At 26.9% G+C, this 15,812-nt stretch overlaps 2 protein-coding genes across 2 annotated transcripts; one reads left to right on the top strand and one right to left on the bottom strand.

Moving 5' to 3' along the window:
• Positions 1-450: 450 nt before the first annotated feature.
• On the top strand, positions 451-1,782 carry LOC115712296 (uncharacterized). Its single transcript, XM_030640557.2, has one exon. It carries the CDS (start codon positions 714-716, stop codon positions 1,557-1,559), a length of 846 nt encoding a protein of 281 aa, XP_030496417.2. The 5' UTR covers positions 451-713; the 3' UTR covers positions 1,560-1,782.
• Positions 1,783-11,955: 10,173 nt separating this feature from the next.
• LOC115712365 (probable methyltransferase TCM_000336) lies at positions 11,956-15,509 on the bottom strand. Its single transcript, XM_030640633.2, has 5 exons — positions 15,319-15,509; positions 14,100-14,249; positions 13,594-14,007; positions 12,627-12,902; positions 11,956-12,428 (listed from the first exon to the last, which is right to left on the bottom strand). Exons 2-5 carry the CDS (start codon positions 14,172-14,174, stop codon positions 12,087-12,089), a joined length of 1,107 nt encoding a protein of 368 aa, XP_030496493.1. The 5' UTR covers positions 14,175-14,249; positions 15,319-15,509; the 3' UTR covers positions 11,956-12,086.
• Between the last annotated feature and the right edge of the window lie 303 nt (positions 15,510-15,812).

Raw genomic sequence — 15,812 nt, forward strand, 5'->3', positions numbered from 1 at the left:
TCATGAACTATTGAGATTGTTGGATTTAAGAACTTTTGTCTAATTTTAGTAAAAAAAGTCTAACGTGAATGAAAGTTAAGGGGACATGATTTAGTACATGTCAAAGTTTGAGGGACATGATTTGGTAGATATCAAATTCTAGCGAGCATAGTTTAGTATATAAATAATCACTGAAATAATAAAATTGAATAAAATTAGACAAAAATCTATAAATTTAATAATTTCAATAATTCAAAAAAAAAAAAAAATACATTTAGGGACAAAAATTCAATTTCTCCGTTTAAAAAAGGTAATGTAAAAATCTGATATATTTTAGTACTCTAATCCTTGCTGGCTTGCTCTCTTTATCAAATCAAGTCAAGTCAAGTAATTTCTTTTTCTTTTTAATTTTTTATTTATTTATAAAGACAAAATAAAAAAAAAATTGTTATAAAAGCAAATATTATTTGTGATTTCTCTCCAGAGACAAGAGAGAGAGGGTTCAGTTTCAAGTTCTTGAAAGCTATTTTCTCACTCACTCACTCACTTTCTCTTCGCTTCTATATAATTTTCCTTTTAACATTTTCTTCCCAACCAAACACCTTCAAACCTCCTCTTCTCTCTCCATAAATACTTTCCCTCTTTCTCACACAAATGAATTAAATATTCTCTGTTTTTCAACTTCCAATCCAAACTCACCTATTGTTCTGCTCTCCCTCTCTCTCGATTCTGTAATGGATTCGTTCGATTTCCATGGCGTCGCTGAGGAGAAGACGAGTTCGACATCGAAGGAGTTTTACAATCGCATTATAAGTCTCGCGAAGCTTTTCCGTTTCGCGGAACTCTGCGTCGCTCTGTTTCTTGTCATGTGGATCTTCAATCGGCTCCCACTCGCCGTCGAGATCTCCGGTGGTTACTTTCGCCAGGTTTCAAGCTTCTTAACTAGTCCTCTCTTCGTTTTCTTGCTCTGTAACATCATCGTTGTTACTATCATCGCCAATTCCGGAAAACTCTCTGATCAAAACCAGATCGCCGACGATACAGAGTCCGAACTCTACGAGAAAATCGTTAAGAACAGCAGGGACTGTAAAAAGCTAAAAACCGATATCGTTTTGAGTGAGACGGAAGGGACAACGGTCTACGAAGACAAACAAGTGATATCTGAGGTGAATACGACGGTCGTTATTAAAGAAGCTGAAACAGATCACTTCGATCCGTATTCGGACTTTCCAAAAGTTTACAGGCGATGGAAATCGGAGCAATTCGAGAGAGAATGTGTGGTGGAGGAGGATCGCCATCATCTCCAACGATCGGAATCGGAGAAGTGTATGGAGATAGTCGTTTCTGATCGCGAAAGACATCCGATGGAAAATTTAGCTTCTCACGATAAATTGAGTGACGATGATTTCAACCGTACAGTAGAAGCATTCATCGCGAAACAGTTGAAATTCCGTCGCCGGGAGCACGGTGGTGGTGATGGTGGTGGTTGTGGTGTAGAGCTTCAACATGGGGATTTGGAATACGAGAAGTCTGAGGTGTCGTGTTCATCTCAATCCACGATCAAAATAATCAACGGCTGAGATTAATCGCAATCCACTACTACTACTAGTCTACTACTACTAATTTTGAATGAGCACTAGAAATTTTTAGAATAAAGATAATTTCTGATCTTCTTCTTTATTTGGCTCAAAACTAAAAGCTACTACTACTACTGCTAGTCTACCACAACTAGTTTTTCTGTAAATGGTTAATATTTTCTCACCAAAAATGGAGTAAAAAGTTAAATCTAGTTTATTATAAAAATATTTACTGAATTATTGAAGAACAAAGAAAGAAAGAGAATTTATTCTGATTTTGAAATCAGAATATATATTAATGTTCTTGGATGAGATTAATTAGTGCTGTTCACTAATTGGATCAGATATATGTTTCTTTTTTATTTTTTTTCAAATTAATCTTGTTAAGATAATTGGGTTGGATTTATATATAATACATTATTGTTATGAACTTATGAGATGAAGTAGGAATAGAATTGAATTCGAAGTTGGAATAAAGTGAGAATGTGCGTGAATATGCTTTGATATGATATTGTACATACACTCAAAAAAGTTATCCAAGAATGCAAATTTCAAATGAAATAAATAATACTATACATAAAAATAATAAAAAACTACGTAGTATATGTAAAAATAATAGTACTTTAGAAGCAACAACATAATAAATAATAATGAGAAAGAAAGGACATTAAAGGAAAAAATATATATAATTATTATATTTTTTTCGTATTTTTTTTTGAAAGCATTTTTTTTCGTACTTGTAAAGCGTAATAATGCACATAAGTTCTACCGATAAATTTATTGAGCCATATGTATTTCTTACCTATTTATATCTAAAGAACAAAATGATTATTACTATTAAGAGCTTTGTTACCGTGTGTTGACTGTTGAGTATAATTGTCAAATCTTAATAACCATTTCCATTATAAATGGGATGAGTTACACGTAATGATAATAAATAAGTGGGAAGGGAAACATGTTGTAATAATAATAATAAATAAGTGACCACCATTTAAAAAAACAAATAATAATAATAATTAAGTGAAGAGCACTCCCCAATAATAAATAAGAGAAAACAAAAAAGAAGAAAGAAAGAAAAAAAAAAAGAGCACATATATTAGTATAACAAGAGTTTTCAATCATATATAATCAATAGTAATGTATTTATATCAATATCTCTCTTGTTTAAATGATGATATAAAGAAAAGATCAAGAAATTTATGTATCATAAAAGGCTAGAATGAAAAAAAAATATATCATGAATTTGGTGGTGTTATATACATATCAAGATTGGAATAAATTTTCAAAATACTTAAATGATGAGATGATTATATTTCTTTCACTTGTATTAAAAAAATATTAAATTATATTTGTATTATATTAAATTAGATTATATATCATATTTTTATATAATATTATGAAATGTTAATTTATACTAAAATATTATATTTTAATATGCCCATAAATTAATACCACATATAGTTTTATATTAAAATATTATATAAAATATAATTTAATATAATATTATATAATATAATACGATATTATATTATTAATACTGTGTACTAAACACTCTTGAATTTTATTTATCTCATATTTATTAATATTTTTTCAATTGATGCATAGAGTCTCTAAGAAAATATGAAAAGAAAATAAAATAAAGGGATTATTGCTTATTATTTCTTGGGAAATCAATGGAATAGATAAAAAAAAAATAGCAACTATATATGTTGATCGGATTTCAAGTAATAATCACACTTATATTGAGAAAAGGGTGTAGATTCCAATCATTAAGTTGTCAATAAAAGAGTGATTGTTCTTAGAAAACCCCCCAAAAACAATATGCATTTGTTTAATCAAGCTTAATTAATTTCTAGTAATCCTACTAATTAAGCATGTTGCCCCACACTTGTATACATAATGAAAAATCATAACTAAAATAAATCTGTAGTGGATGAACAGTATTAATTGACAATTAAGTCATTAACTTCTGGATTTTTGTACTTTATAATTTAACTAATCTATATACCTTTCAGGGGAGAAAAAAAGTCACTTTTAACTTTCCCATCAAGAGATTAGATTCTAAAAAAGAAAGAGATTTTTCACTTACTTTAAATTTGCATGCTAGAACTTTTAATCCATTTTCCAATATATATGGCAACATGTGATGAAAAAGTATAAGTAAATGGGGTCTTCTAAAGAATTTTACATATCTTTTATTTAAAATTTACTTTTGCCTCCATTAACTATCACACTTTAAAAAAAAAAACATTATCAAAGAAGAGCATTGCAAGGATTTTAAGGTATCCAATTATATAATTGATGAAATTTTATAAGGAATAGCAATTTTTTCTATTATTTATTAGATTATTAATTAATTATTTTTTTTTAAAAAAATTTTAGGCATGTTGCTTTACAGTGGCTACAACACCATATAAATTTAACAATTTTAATATTTCTTTCTTTCACCTCACTCAACCACGACCTATACCTGACAAGCAACCTCCAAGACCACCCTTATTAAACTTGCTATTGTAGAAATACTAAATAAGGTATAGTAATATTTAGCATTAGCGTAATACTATATCACTATAGCGTAATACTATAGCATTAGCGTAATACTATATCACTATTGATGGAATTCAATATTATCAGGCTAACTATTTATAAAAATCAATTTTACAGTGGTAACTACCCTTAACCCTACATGTGACAAGCAACTCTTACACTACCCTCATCAAACTTGTCCTTAGAAAGGCACAGTAATGTCAAGCACCAACATAAAGTGTCATATTTACTGATAGAATTTAATTTTAGATTAACTAAATAAGACATTAACTTTACGGTGTCACTCGTTATTACTAGCGCGTAACCACCCCTGACCTCACACCACCCTCAGTAAACTTGTCCTCAAAATGATAAAGGGCAAAGTGATATCTAACGCTATTGATGGAATTCAATATCAGGCACCTAACTATTTCTAAAACATCAACTTTATAGTAGTACTAAATATTACTGGTGCAATGCTCTTAAAATAAGTTATATGTAAAACTCATTATTAACAAATCAATAATAATATAACTTATTTATCTTTTTTAAGGTTTTTTTTTTTTTTTGGTGTTAAGCCTTTTAAGTTGCTCTTTATTTCTTCTAGGAATATTTATAAAATAACCGATTTAATTTAATTCGCACGATCCAATCTAATCTAATCTAATTCGCAAAGTATGGATATTCACACTTGTGCGGATTAATGTTGATTGACATGTAAAAGTAACTGATCCAATCAAATCCACACATATTTATAAAAAAAATTAAGAAATTATATATACAAATAACATTTTAATGCATGTAAAGAAAATAGTATATTAAAAGTTTAATACATATAATATAATTATATTTCAAAACTTAATAGATGAAATGTATATTGGATTCTTATATATAATTTTTTTTACATAAAATTTAAAACAAAATTAAATATTTCTTTATACATACAATTTTTTCTTCTTCTTTTGAATTTATTATTTGTTATTTTATTTATTTTAATTTGTTGTTGTAGACATAAAATAACTATAATTTATTTATTTTGTTGCTCGTTATGTGAAAAAAAAATAATTTTTTATAAATATTAAATAATTTAATATTAAAAATAATCGACCCAATCCCTACTCCAATCCCTACTTTTACTGATTGAATTGGATTTTAATTATTTTGCGGATTGGATAAATTCCGCTATCAAATGATCCATTATGAATAAAATAGTACATATTACATTAGATTAGATGAACATTCTAATTTGAATCTTCTCTGATTCTTCTTTAATTATTGCCTTAAAGTCTCTTTCGGTTTTATTTTATTTTTATAAAGCATGAGAGAAAAACTGCAAGTGGAGGGTGCGGCGTAAGATATATATAATAGTTTGATTATATATAAATGTAGTAGCTAGCTTAACCTGGTTTTTCCATAAGTGTTTATTAATTTATTTTTTAATTTTGAATAGATAAATACTCTATTATTTTTCCTAAAGTTTTTCAACATCTTCCTTTGATCAGTTGAAATTTGCAAAAGGTCACTATCATATAAATATATTTATATATATATATTTGATTTGTTTATTATTGTTTCTTATAAGATATATTATATTAATGGAAAGTTTTGGAAACTATTTCCTAATCATTCAAGTTCAACTGATTACGTTTAGATTATAAGTGTATAGTTATAATAGACATTATTATATTGATTGGTGAACAAACACAGATAATTCTGGTTTTTTTAGGTCCACTCTATGATTTAGGGTCACTTCTTTTAATTTTCTTCCTAGATTAGAAGATTATCATTTTTAATGGTTCTAAAGGCTCATTTTTTTTTTTTTTTTTTTTTTTTTTAAATAAGCGTAGATTTATAATAGAATAAACTAGACCTCATGGTCGTTACATAATATGTTTTCCGGAACAGAACTGATCGGGATCGATCCATACACCTGGTGAGTAAAAGCCCACTTAGCGACATTGTGTGCCGCAAAGTTACAATTCCTACTAACATTAGAAAAATTACAACACATTAAAAAAGGAGAAGACTTAGTACAAAAGGAGACATAGTTCTCTAGAGTCCAATGGGACGCCTTCCCATTGAGGGCATTGATTACTAGTCTCGAGTCACTCTCCACAATAACATAATTATACTTCAAATCTAAAGCAACCGACACCGCCAAGCAACAGGCCGCCGCTTCTCCACAAAGAGCTCCCGCGAAATCCAACCGGGATGTGTGAATAGAAACCACCCTCCCCAGATGATTCCTAGCCACTACAGCTGTGTACATACTCTCCAAGCCCACACGAACATCACAATTTAATTTTACCCAATCTAGAGGTGGAGGCGTCCAGCTATCCTTCACCGGCGGCGGAAGACAAGGCAAGAGAGAAGTATGTGCCTCTGCAAAAGAAGAACAAATATGGTCAATACATTTAAGAACATTAGGAGAGCAATTATTGTGTACGACGTCGTTACGCAATTTCCAAATGTTGTCCACAACAAGCGAGGCATAGAGAAACACTTCCTCCACTCGGAGACTCCGCCTATTGAGGTTCCAAATGAACTTCACCTAATGGTTCTAAAGGCTCATTTATTATGTTCCCAATGCTTTTTAGTATTTTTCATACATACATATATAATATACTAAAATATTAGGCTTATACAATGTATTCTATTACTATTAAATTAAGATAAACACATATTCATTTCATCTATTTCGACATTCAGAATAATATTTTAGTTTATATTTTTTCACATTCGTATATATTATAGTTATTTCAATTATTTTATAAAATTTTGAGAAATTTAAAATAATTTACAATATAAATTATAATATTCAAATCATTTATTTCAAATACATATAAAATAAAATAGTTACGCGTGCAACAAACTTTCGTAACAAACTTTTGTGTGTGATTATAATTTCGGCATGTTATATACAATAACGTGATAATTTTTTTTAATCTGTTATATATTTTAAAATGTAAGTTTTGTGTACAAATATCATTAATAATTGCGTAATTTTTCTTTCTCTAGGTTTTTATTAATACCAGAATCCCACTTACTTGTACAACAAAATAACACTTGAATTACTGTGAATAAAATAAAAATTATAATAAGACAAATTTGAGTTCAAACTTTAGATACTTTTTCTCTTAATGTGACGAAATCAATTTAATGTTTACAACAATAAAATAAAATTAAATAAAAGCCACAAAAGAGAATAGAATCGATTCCATTCCATATAGTTAATTAGTCAGCACACAGCTGCAACACCATTCTCTCTGTTATTCTTTTCTTATTTATTATTTTTTTTTTTTGTATTTTATTTTTTCATAAAAGATTATGGGATGGCATTAATTTTCTTCAATTTAGAAAATGAAATCATCTGTCTTTTTCTGTGGTCTATAATTTATATAATTAATTATATGTCTGTTACTGAATCAGATTCCATTCCAAGTAGGGTTCCTTCTTTCCTTATATAATAATATTACAAAAGCTATATATGTAAGATTTCAATGTAGCCCTTTCATTTATGGTCTATTCTTCTTAAATAGAAACTAAGTTAATAATAATAATAATGAATTTTGAACCCTCATTTTTAACTCTTTACTATGATTTTGAAACTGAAAAGAATAAAAGAAACATAATTATGGACAAAAGAACAAGCCAGACAAAACACTCTGTTAGGTTATCATTGTAAATGGAAAAGTGGAGGTGCCAACAACAAAAAAATCACATTATTTATTTTCTTCTTATTGTGGAAAGTTTTTATTTTTGGAACTTGTATTAAAAATGTCTTTTTTGTAAAAAGGCATTTGGGAAATTGGTAATATTGCAAGAGAAATTGTTTTTAGACTGAAAACGACAGCAACATTCAGTCTGTCACACTTGAAAACGACAAAGAACTCGATACCCAAAAGGGGAATAGTGCCATTCCCATAACAGAACGTGTCTAGAAGAGAACTTGCCACAACAGGTGAATAATTCTGTAAAATAGGGCCCCTACTGAAGAAGAAAAAGAAAAAAGAAAAGAGAAAAGTGGGAATGTGACTATTATCAATACATAATATAATTTGAGTAGAAGAAAGAAAGAAGAGCTATATTGTCCTATTGCTTTTTATCCAAAACAGTTTTATACTACTCCCAAGTCACTCATTGTTCTGAAAATTGGAATTTTACTGTCATTTTTCACTTTTCTTTTTTACTTTCTCACCTTGCTTATAGAGTTCATGCTTGAATTAAAATGGTCAATTTTAGTTAGTGTTATGATAGGATAGGATAGCATAGCATAGGCTGGAGCTCCATTATTGGAATTTGGAAGAGACTAAAGAATGGTTCAAATTGATTGGTTAAAAAAAATTTACTGTGCTTTTTTGGTTTTTACTGTTATGACTAGTTTTGGATGAGGAGGGTAAGTAAATGGGGTAGTAGTAGTAGTAGTAGTAGTAGCCAAGATAGATGGGACTTATGCATGGCATAAATGAACCTGATCTGTTCCTTGGAATTTTACCCTAACCCCACCCCACAAATTTTACTTCTATTGGTTAGGAAAAATGGTAACTAGCTTTATAGCTAGGTTTTACTAATTAGTGTTTTTTCTCCAAACTATTGGTATTTTATTTACTATTAGATATATTGAGGTACTTAATACCACACTCACACTGATGCTGTTAACAATTTTTTATATAATTTATTAAATTATAATATATGACACTCCATATTTAAATAAAATAATAATAGTATGTCACTTTTAAGGCGCCCCTTTAGCATTTTTTTTTTTTTGCTTATAGTTACATTTTGTTTTCCTAATAATATTTGTTAAGTTAAAATTTTTATTTTGTAAGAGTTTATTCATCATAAAAAAAATATTTGAACATATATTATAATTACTCCTATTAAATTTATTTATTGTGTGGTCGCTTTTTTATTATTTTAGTTTATATAATTAAATTAAAAAATATATATTTAAATAAATTAAAAAATATATATTTAATTTTTTTTAAGTATCATATTTTGTTTTTTTTTTTTTTGATAAAAAGTATAATATTTTGTTTAGTGGAGCTATAGTTCCCATAAAGCAATGAATGAGTTTGTCCTATGTAAAACTCAGTGATAGTAGTATGACATCTCATATATTGATACTTTTTATTAATTTATTTTTTTGTCACTTTAGTGTTTTTTTTTTTTTTTGGTCTATTGTCCATAAAATTTGTATATGTATAGGGGTCCTTATTGATAGTTTGAATGTTGGTTTTTAGTAGGGTATCCCTCCTACATTTCTTCCATTAAATTTATCTTTCTTTCACTTTTTCAATAATTGCCATACTAGAACAATATACTTTTTTGTTTCATGGAACACCCTTGTGACATAATTTTCTATGACAAGTGGAAAAAGGAGAATTCAATCATATATAAGCCATTGCATGGTTTACATTTATATATACATAAAAAAATTAGTTGAAATATATATTTATAATAAAATATTTCAGTGCATTATTGTAGGAGTTTGTGGACTAATTAAAGTAATGTTATCATGCAATATGTACTTATTTTTATTTTATTTTCTTCTTCTTTTGGGGACATGAATGGACTATTATATCATTATTCCCTTAATTACATGATTACATATAGTCAACATAAACCCACCAAATATTAAGTTGACTTCTTTGCTTGTTGATTTGTCATTTTGAGTATATATGTATATTAAGATGTGTATTTGCATGAATTAATTCAATGTAGTATTTAGTTATTGGGGTGTGTTCATAATTTTGAAAGGAATTGACAAATTAAAACTATTTTTATTTATGATAAAGTGGGCAAAGAATTGGTTAGTCAAAGTATTAGGCGATAATATCTATTTTTGAAGTCATATAAATAAATGTCTAAGACTAAGAAAATAAGTATCAACACATTGAAAAAAAAGAGGAAACAACACATGTAGAAAATAAATGTACTCACCAACATTTTATCTTCTGAATGAAAGTTTTTTGAGGTATTACAGCCAAAAAAAAAAAAAAATCTCACTAAAACGACATTTAAGAAAAACAAATGATTTTCATGAAAATGACATTGCGTTTTTATGCGGAATTCTATATATAAATTGTTATTGCAATTAGCGCTGCAACCTAAATTGTAACAAAAAATCAATTGTACAAAAATCTCCTATTGCAACTAGTGCTACAACCACTTTGGAAACCTAAACCGTAAATTTGGAAAAAAAAAAAATCAAAAAATAGTATATGAAATAATTTTCCTTATTTTATTTTATTTTGATGAACCAGCTGAATTTCATTACTCCAAAAAACCTTTCACAAACTTTTACATAGAGAGACTTCATAATTAGTAATTCCCCATATTATTATCATTATTATTATTATTATTATTATTATTATTATCTTTTAAATTACAGCTACAAAAGTTGATGCTAAATTTATCTATTCCGTGCAATGGTAGTTGTAGATTAATGAAGGAAATATCTATGATTTTTTTTTTGAGATATATATCTATGAAGTTGAACATGAACATAATTGCATTTATTATAATTATAATTTTACAAATATTCATTATAAATATAGAAAACTTGTCATAGAAAAATATAGGGTTCCATGAGGGATAATTACATAATCTACTATATTGTTCGTAAAAAATTTATATTTTTATATTTAAAGATATATTTTTTATATTTTTACAGTACTCTATAAAAATAACACGAAAACAATAAAAAAATTACATAAAAGTAATAAAAATTAATATCCAAACAATAACAAAACAATAACAGAAAATAACATATAAGTAACAAATAATCAACAACAAATTAACAAGTATACAACGTAAAATTATATCAAAAGACTGTATTTTTTGTAAATAAAATTATAAAAATCGTAAAAATATTTAAAATTTCATTCAACCGTATTTTTATAATTTTTTTGTTATTTTTGTGTATTTGTAAAATGATTTCTTAAAAAAACCAATTCTTTTGAAAAATGTTTTCTACAAGTAGAGAGCTAGAGCTTGTGGAGGAAATTATACTCTATACCCTTTTTATATTATCCTCTTTTATTTTTACCTTTTTTTTTTAAGTCTATCATTTTTACCTCTTTTTTTAAACATTGTACTAATTTTGCTCCTGTCACTTTAAGATAGTCTCCATGTGATTATCTTATGTCAGGGTATTTTGGGTACAATACATATAAAAAGAGGTATGTTTCAATTAAATATAAAATTAGAGGTAAATTTGATCAATTGATTAATAAAAGTGGTATTTTTCAACTTATCCCTGTTAAGGCTTTTAGGCCCAATAATTCACAATATGAATTAAAGAAATTTTCAAAAATGCACAAAATTTTAATAACATTTTAAAATCTTACGAAATTGCATATATATATATATAAATATATATATATAGATATTTTGTAAACAACTTTTACATATTTATATACAAATTTGTAAATACATGTAACATGTTTGTAAAAATATAGAGGTCTGAACAAAAATATTGGATTTTCGATAAAAGATTACATTTTTATTGCCACAAAAATTTTTGTTACAAATTGTTTTTTTTAAAACAACCGTAAAATAATAAAATAAAACAATTAAAACAACAGTAAAATAACTAAAAAATAACTGTAAAACAATAATAAAAGTTTAATACAGTACACAATATAAGACTTACATAATATTTTTTTTTTTAAAAAAAAAACATAGTATTTCTGAAAAAAATTTCACTCCACAATAAAAAAAATTTAAAAATTAAATTTTTTTGTATGTGGTGTATAAACCCTAATAATATATACAAAACTCAATAAATTGTGTTTATAATATAAATTAATTTCGAACTTATTATTGCAATAAAATCGTGCAAAATGTAATTTTTTCTCACAAAAAAAATAAAAAATAAAATAAAGCACTTTCACAATTTTTTTGAAACAATGAACCTTGATTCTTTTTCACTACATTAATTGCAAGGAAACCTTTTCAAAATACAGCAAAATCTAAAACATACAAAAAAAAAATTACGGTTCACAATTTGTTAAGAACAGCAAGAAAAGTGATAGGCCTAATATCTTGTTTAGCAATTTCTTGATCTATCATGTTTGCATAAATTTCAAACAAAGTATCCAAAATGTCTTCTCCAAAATGCTGAGTAATCATTGATTCTTGTATAGCCCTTACTGTCATTGCAATGGTTCTTCCTTGGCTCATCTCATTATAATTAATATTACTATTCTTCTCTATTTCGAACATGTCTAATAGTGTCAACTCGAAAGAACCCTCTCTTCTCACTTCTTCTTCAATTTCATCTTTTGATGGTGCATAAAAATGCACATCATAAGAATCAACCTTCTCTTCCTCAACTACACCCTATATCACAAAATATGTACATAATAAATTGGTGAAATGTTTACTTACTTCACAAGCTAAAATTACTAACTAATTAGGATTTGTCACAAAATTATTACTACTTATTTTTTTTTTCAAAATATAAGTGCACGATTTGATAATAATAATAGTTCGAGAGGGCAAAAATCTTATTTATTCTATTCTTATTAGCGCGTGTACCTTGGATACTAAAACGGAAAAAGAGCGAGATAAGAGTTGCCAAAAGAAAGAGTTGCCTCTATCAAGATGATGATCATGTTCTTCTCTTCCTAAAAATATTAGCACCATTCTTCCACCTTGGATCACTTCTTCAGATCTTGATCCAAGGAACAATGACAAATCCTTCTTAAATTGCTTCAAATAGGCTTCTGAAATCCCTTTTGGGCTACTTTCACAGATGTAAATGCTTCCTTTGTTTGTAGACATTCCCTTCTCATCATATAAACCTAGAGGAACCTATTACATACATACATATGTAACATAATATATATCAATCAAATATGATTCTCATAATAATGATAAGAAAGTGTCAGATCTAACCCAAGACATCTTGAGTAATGTGACAATATATTTATTAAAAAATAATCTAAAAAAATGAAATATAAATTAATAAAATAAAAAAATTATAGTGAAAAATAGGAATTTTGTAAAATTTGGTAAAATAAGCTTAATAATACTCACTCAACACACAATATTTTGGAATTTTTATAAAAATACTGGATTTTGAACAAAAATTTATAATTTTACTGTCACACAGAATTTTTTACAAAAATATTATTTTTTTATAAAACAACCGTAAAACAACAAAACAGAATAATTAAAAACAACAGTAAAACAACTTAAAAACAACCGTAGAACAACAGTAAAAATTTAACACAGTATACAGTATAAAACTTACACAGTATTTTTGAAAAAAATTCCGCCTTACAGTAAAAAAAAGAAAAAAAGTTGAAAATTACAGTATGTAGGTAGTTTAAAAATTCCCAATATTTTTGGCCCAATTGGGCCGGTTCTGTCTGGACATGTTAGTATGTAACATATACAAGAAGTGTAATGTTTGGTATTTTTAAAAAGACAAAAAAAGTGTATAAATTCAAAAATATTAAATATTTATACAGCAAATATTTTCATACTATATTTATATTACCTTAGAGAGCCAGTGCAAACTGTAGGAAGAATATACAAAATGAAGGCAGTTATTGGGGAAGAGTCTTCCATAGAAGGAGCCAGGATAAGCCCCTATGAAGATAGAAGGAGTACTATTATTATTATTATTATGCTGTGTTAATTCTTTTGAGAAATCTGGTAATGATTTAAAGATGGAATTGAAGTCGTTTGTTGGAAGGTCATTTAGGTAAATATGAAAATCTGGTGGTGAAACCATATTCATCATACGACTTGTCGTTTGGACAGTTTTGACTATGTCTTTGATAATAGATAAGGTGTTTGGCCCAGAAGAACAGCCCAGATCAGCTATTCCCAATACTTTTGGAGTTGTTGTAAGATAAACTTCTTTCACTACTTCAAGGGTTATATGTTTCACCATATCTGAGCCCTTCTTCTATAAAATTTAATAATAATAATTAAAAAAAAAATTAATTAAGGTAAATAAATGAAATTAAAAGAGATTAGAGGTATAATTAATAAGAGTACCTGAAGAGAAGAATTATTTGTGTAGCTAGTTTGGCCATTTCCTCCAGTCATATGGAAAACATTGGTTACATCCATGATGATTTGTTTTGGGTTTTTTCTTCTCTTCTTCTTTATCTTTTTAAAGGTGAGATTAGGCTCAATAATAATATGCTAATTAGTATATTATATAATGACTTTTATTATTAATTATATATATATACACAAAAAACTACTACTACTACCAAGAATTATATATAATATTTTGGACATATATGCCTTCTTGATTCTCTATTTTTTTATGAAAGGATGCTTTCTTGATTTATTCATCTTTTTCTCTCAATTTTTTTAATGTAACTAATTAGTTAATTTGTATTATTTTATTATTAGTCTTTAATGATGAGACTATTTTATTACAGCAAATGTCAGCATACTATTTAAGTTTGTTATTATTTTATGGTTAATATTATTGTGTTATTCCTTTATGAGATATATTACTACTCATCTTTATGCAACTATAATATATATATTACTTACAATAAAACATGAATTGAGCTTGGAAATATATGCAGACTCCCTATGTCATTATATTCCTTGTTTTTTATTATTATCTTTGTTAGCTGTGTGCATCTTAACTATATGTGACTTTTTATATGTCAAAACAATAAATATTAAATTAATCAGATTAGTACATACCTGCAATATTACCAAAAAAAAGGTTAAGATATTTCATGTGTTTCATTGTTGGATACTGTTACATTGATAATGTATAAACATACAATTTAAACTTAAATAAGCCTAAATATTTAAATTTGATCCCTTTTTCTTATTTTGTGCGTATAGGATGGAACCCTAAAATCCTCACATTATTTATATATATATTTTATATATATATATATATATATATATTGAAAGTTAGCATGTACCCTTAAAAAATAATTGACCAAAAAATATATAAATTGTCAAAATAATAATTTTTATTAAATAATCACATAAATTACATGTAATGTTCCTCAAAAAATTTAAATTTATCTAGAAAGCTTTTTTTGGATAATTGGATTGTGTTGGGAAAACAATATATTTCCTTCTCTAAATAGTAGTTTCTATTATATTGATGAATAGAAACTTAAAATGACCCAACAAAATAACACTACTAAAATAAAATGCTCAAAGAGAAAATAAAAGCAAAAATGTATAAATAAATAAATAATAAATTAAAGTTTAGTATACAAAAGTTACCTACGTTCCGGGCAAGATTAGAGTTAGGAAGATTGAGTAAACAACCACCCTTTATAAAATAAAATGAATACAAATTTTCAAATGAATTACAAATAGTAATGGGACCTGTATTTATTGGCCTAAATATGGGTTAAATTTTCATTTAAAATTAATGTGGGACTTTTTACATAATTACTCACACTACAGCCAAAACATAACAAATCTTCACCTTGACGACTTTGGCAACAAATTCTTTTTATCTCTAAATTAGCGACGCCATACCCAAATCAAGTTTGCAAGATATTAATTAAATAAAAATAATATTTGAACTTGACTTTTGATACGACTATAGTCATCATATCCACGTGATTATCAATTGTTTCGATCTTCTAAAGGAGATTATTACCTTCAACATTTTGGCAACCGCTGCTCTTGGTATTCTAGGCTTCTCTTCGAGCTTTGAAACTCATAACGAGCAAAAAGTGTTGGGTATAATTTATTTACTATTTAGTGTAATTT

The sequence above is a fragment of the Cannabis sativa genome, chromosome 4 (genome assembly GCF_029168945.1).
Source record: "Cannabis sativa cultivar Pink pepper isolate KNU-18-1 chromosome 4, ASM2916894v1, whole genome shotgun sequence".
Taxonomy (NCBI): domain Eukaryota; kingdom Viridiplantae; phylum Streptophyta; class Magnoliopsida; order Rosales; family Cannabaceae; genus Cannabis; species Cannabis sativa.

Coding starts and splice junctions, on each gene's coding strand:
- LOC115712365 (XM_030640633.2), bottom strand. CDS start 14,174: ATGGATGTAACCAATGTTTTCCATATGACTGGAGGAAATGGCCAAACT. Junction 14,008..14,099: donor CAAATAATTCTTCTCTTCAG/GTACTCTTATTA, acceptor TAAATTTTATAG/AAGAAGGGCTCAGATATGGT. Junction 12,429..12,626: donor TTTCCGTTTTAGTATCCAAG/GTACACGCGCTA, acceptor TTTGTGATATAG/GGTGTAGTTGAGGAAGAGAA.
- LOC115712296 (XM_030640557.2), top strand. CDS start 714: ATGGATTCGTTCGATTTCCATGGCGTCGCTGAGGAGAAGACGAGTTCG.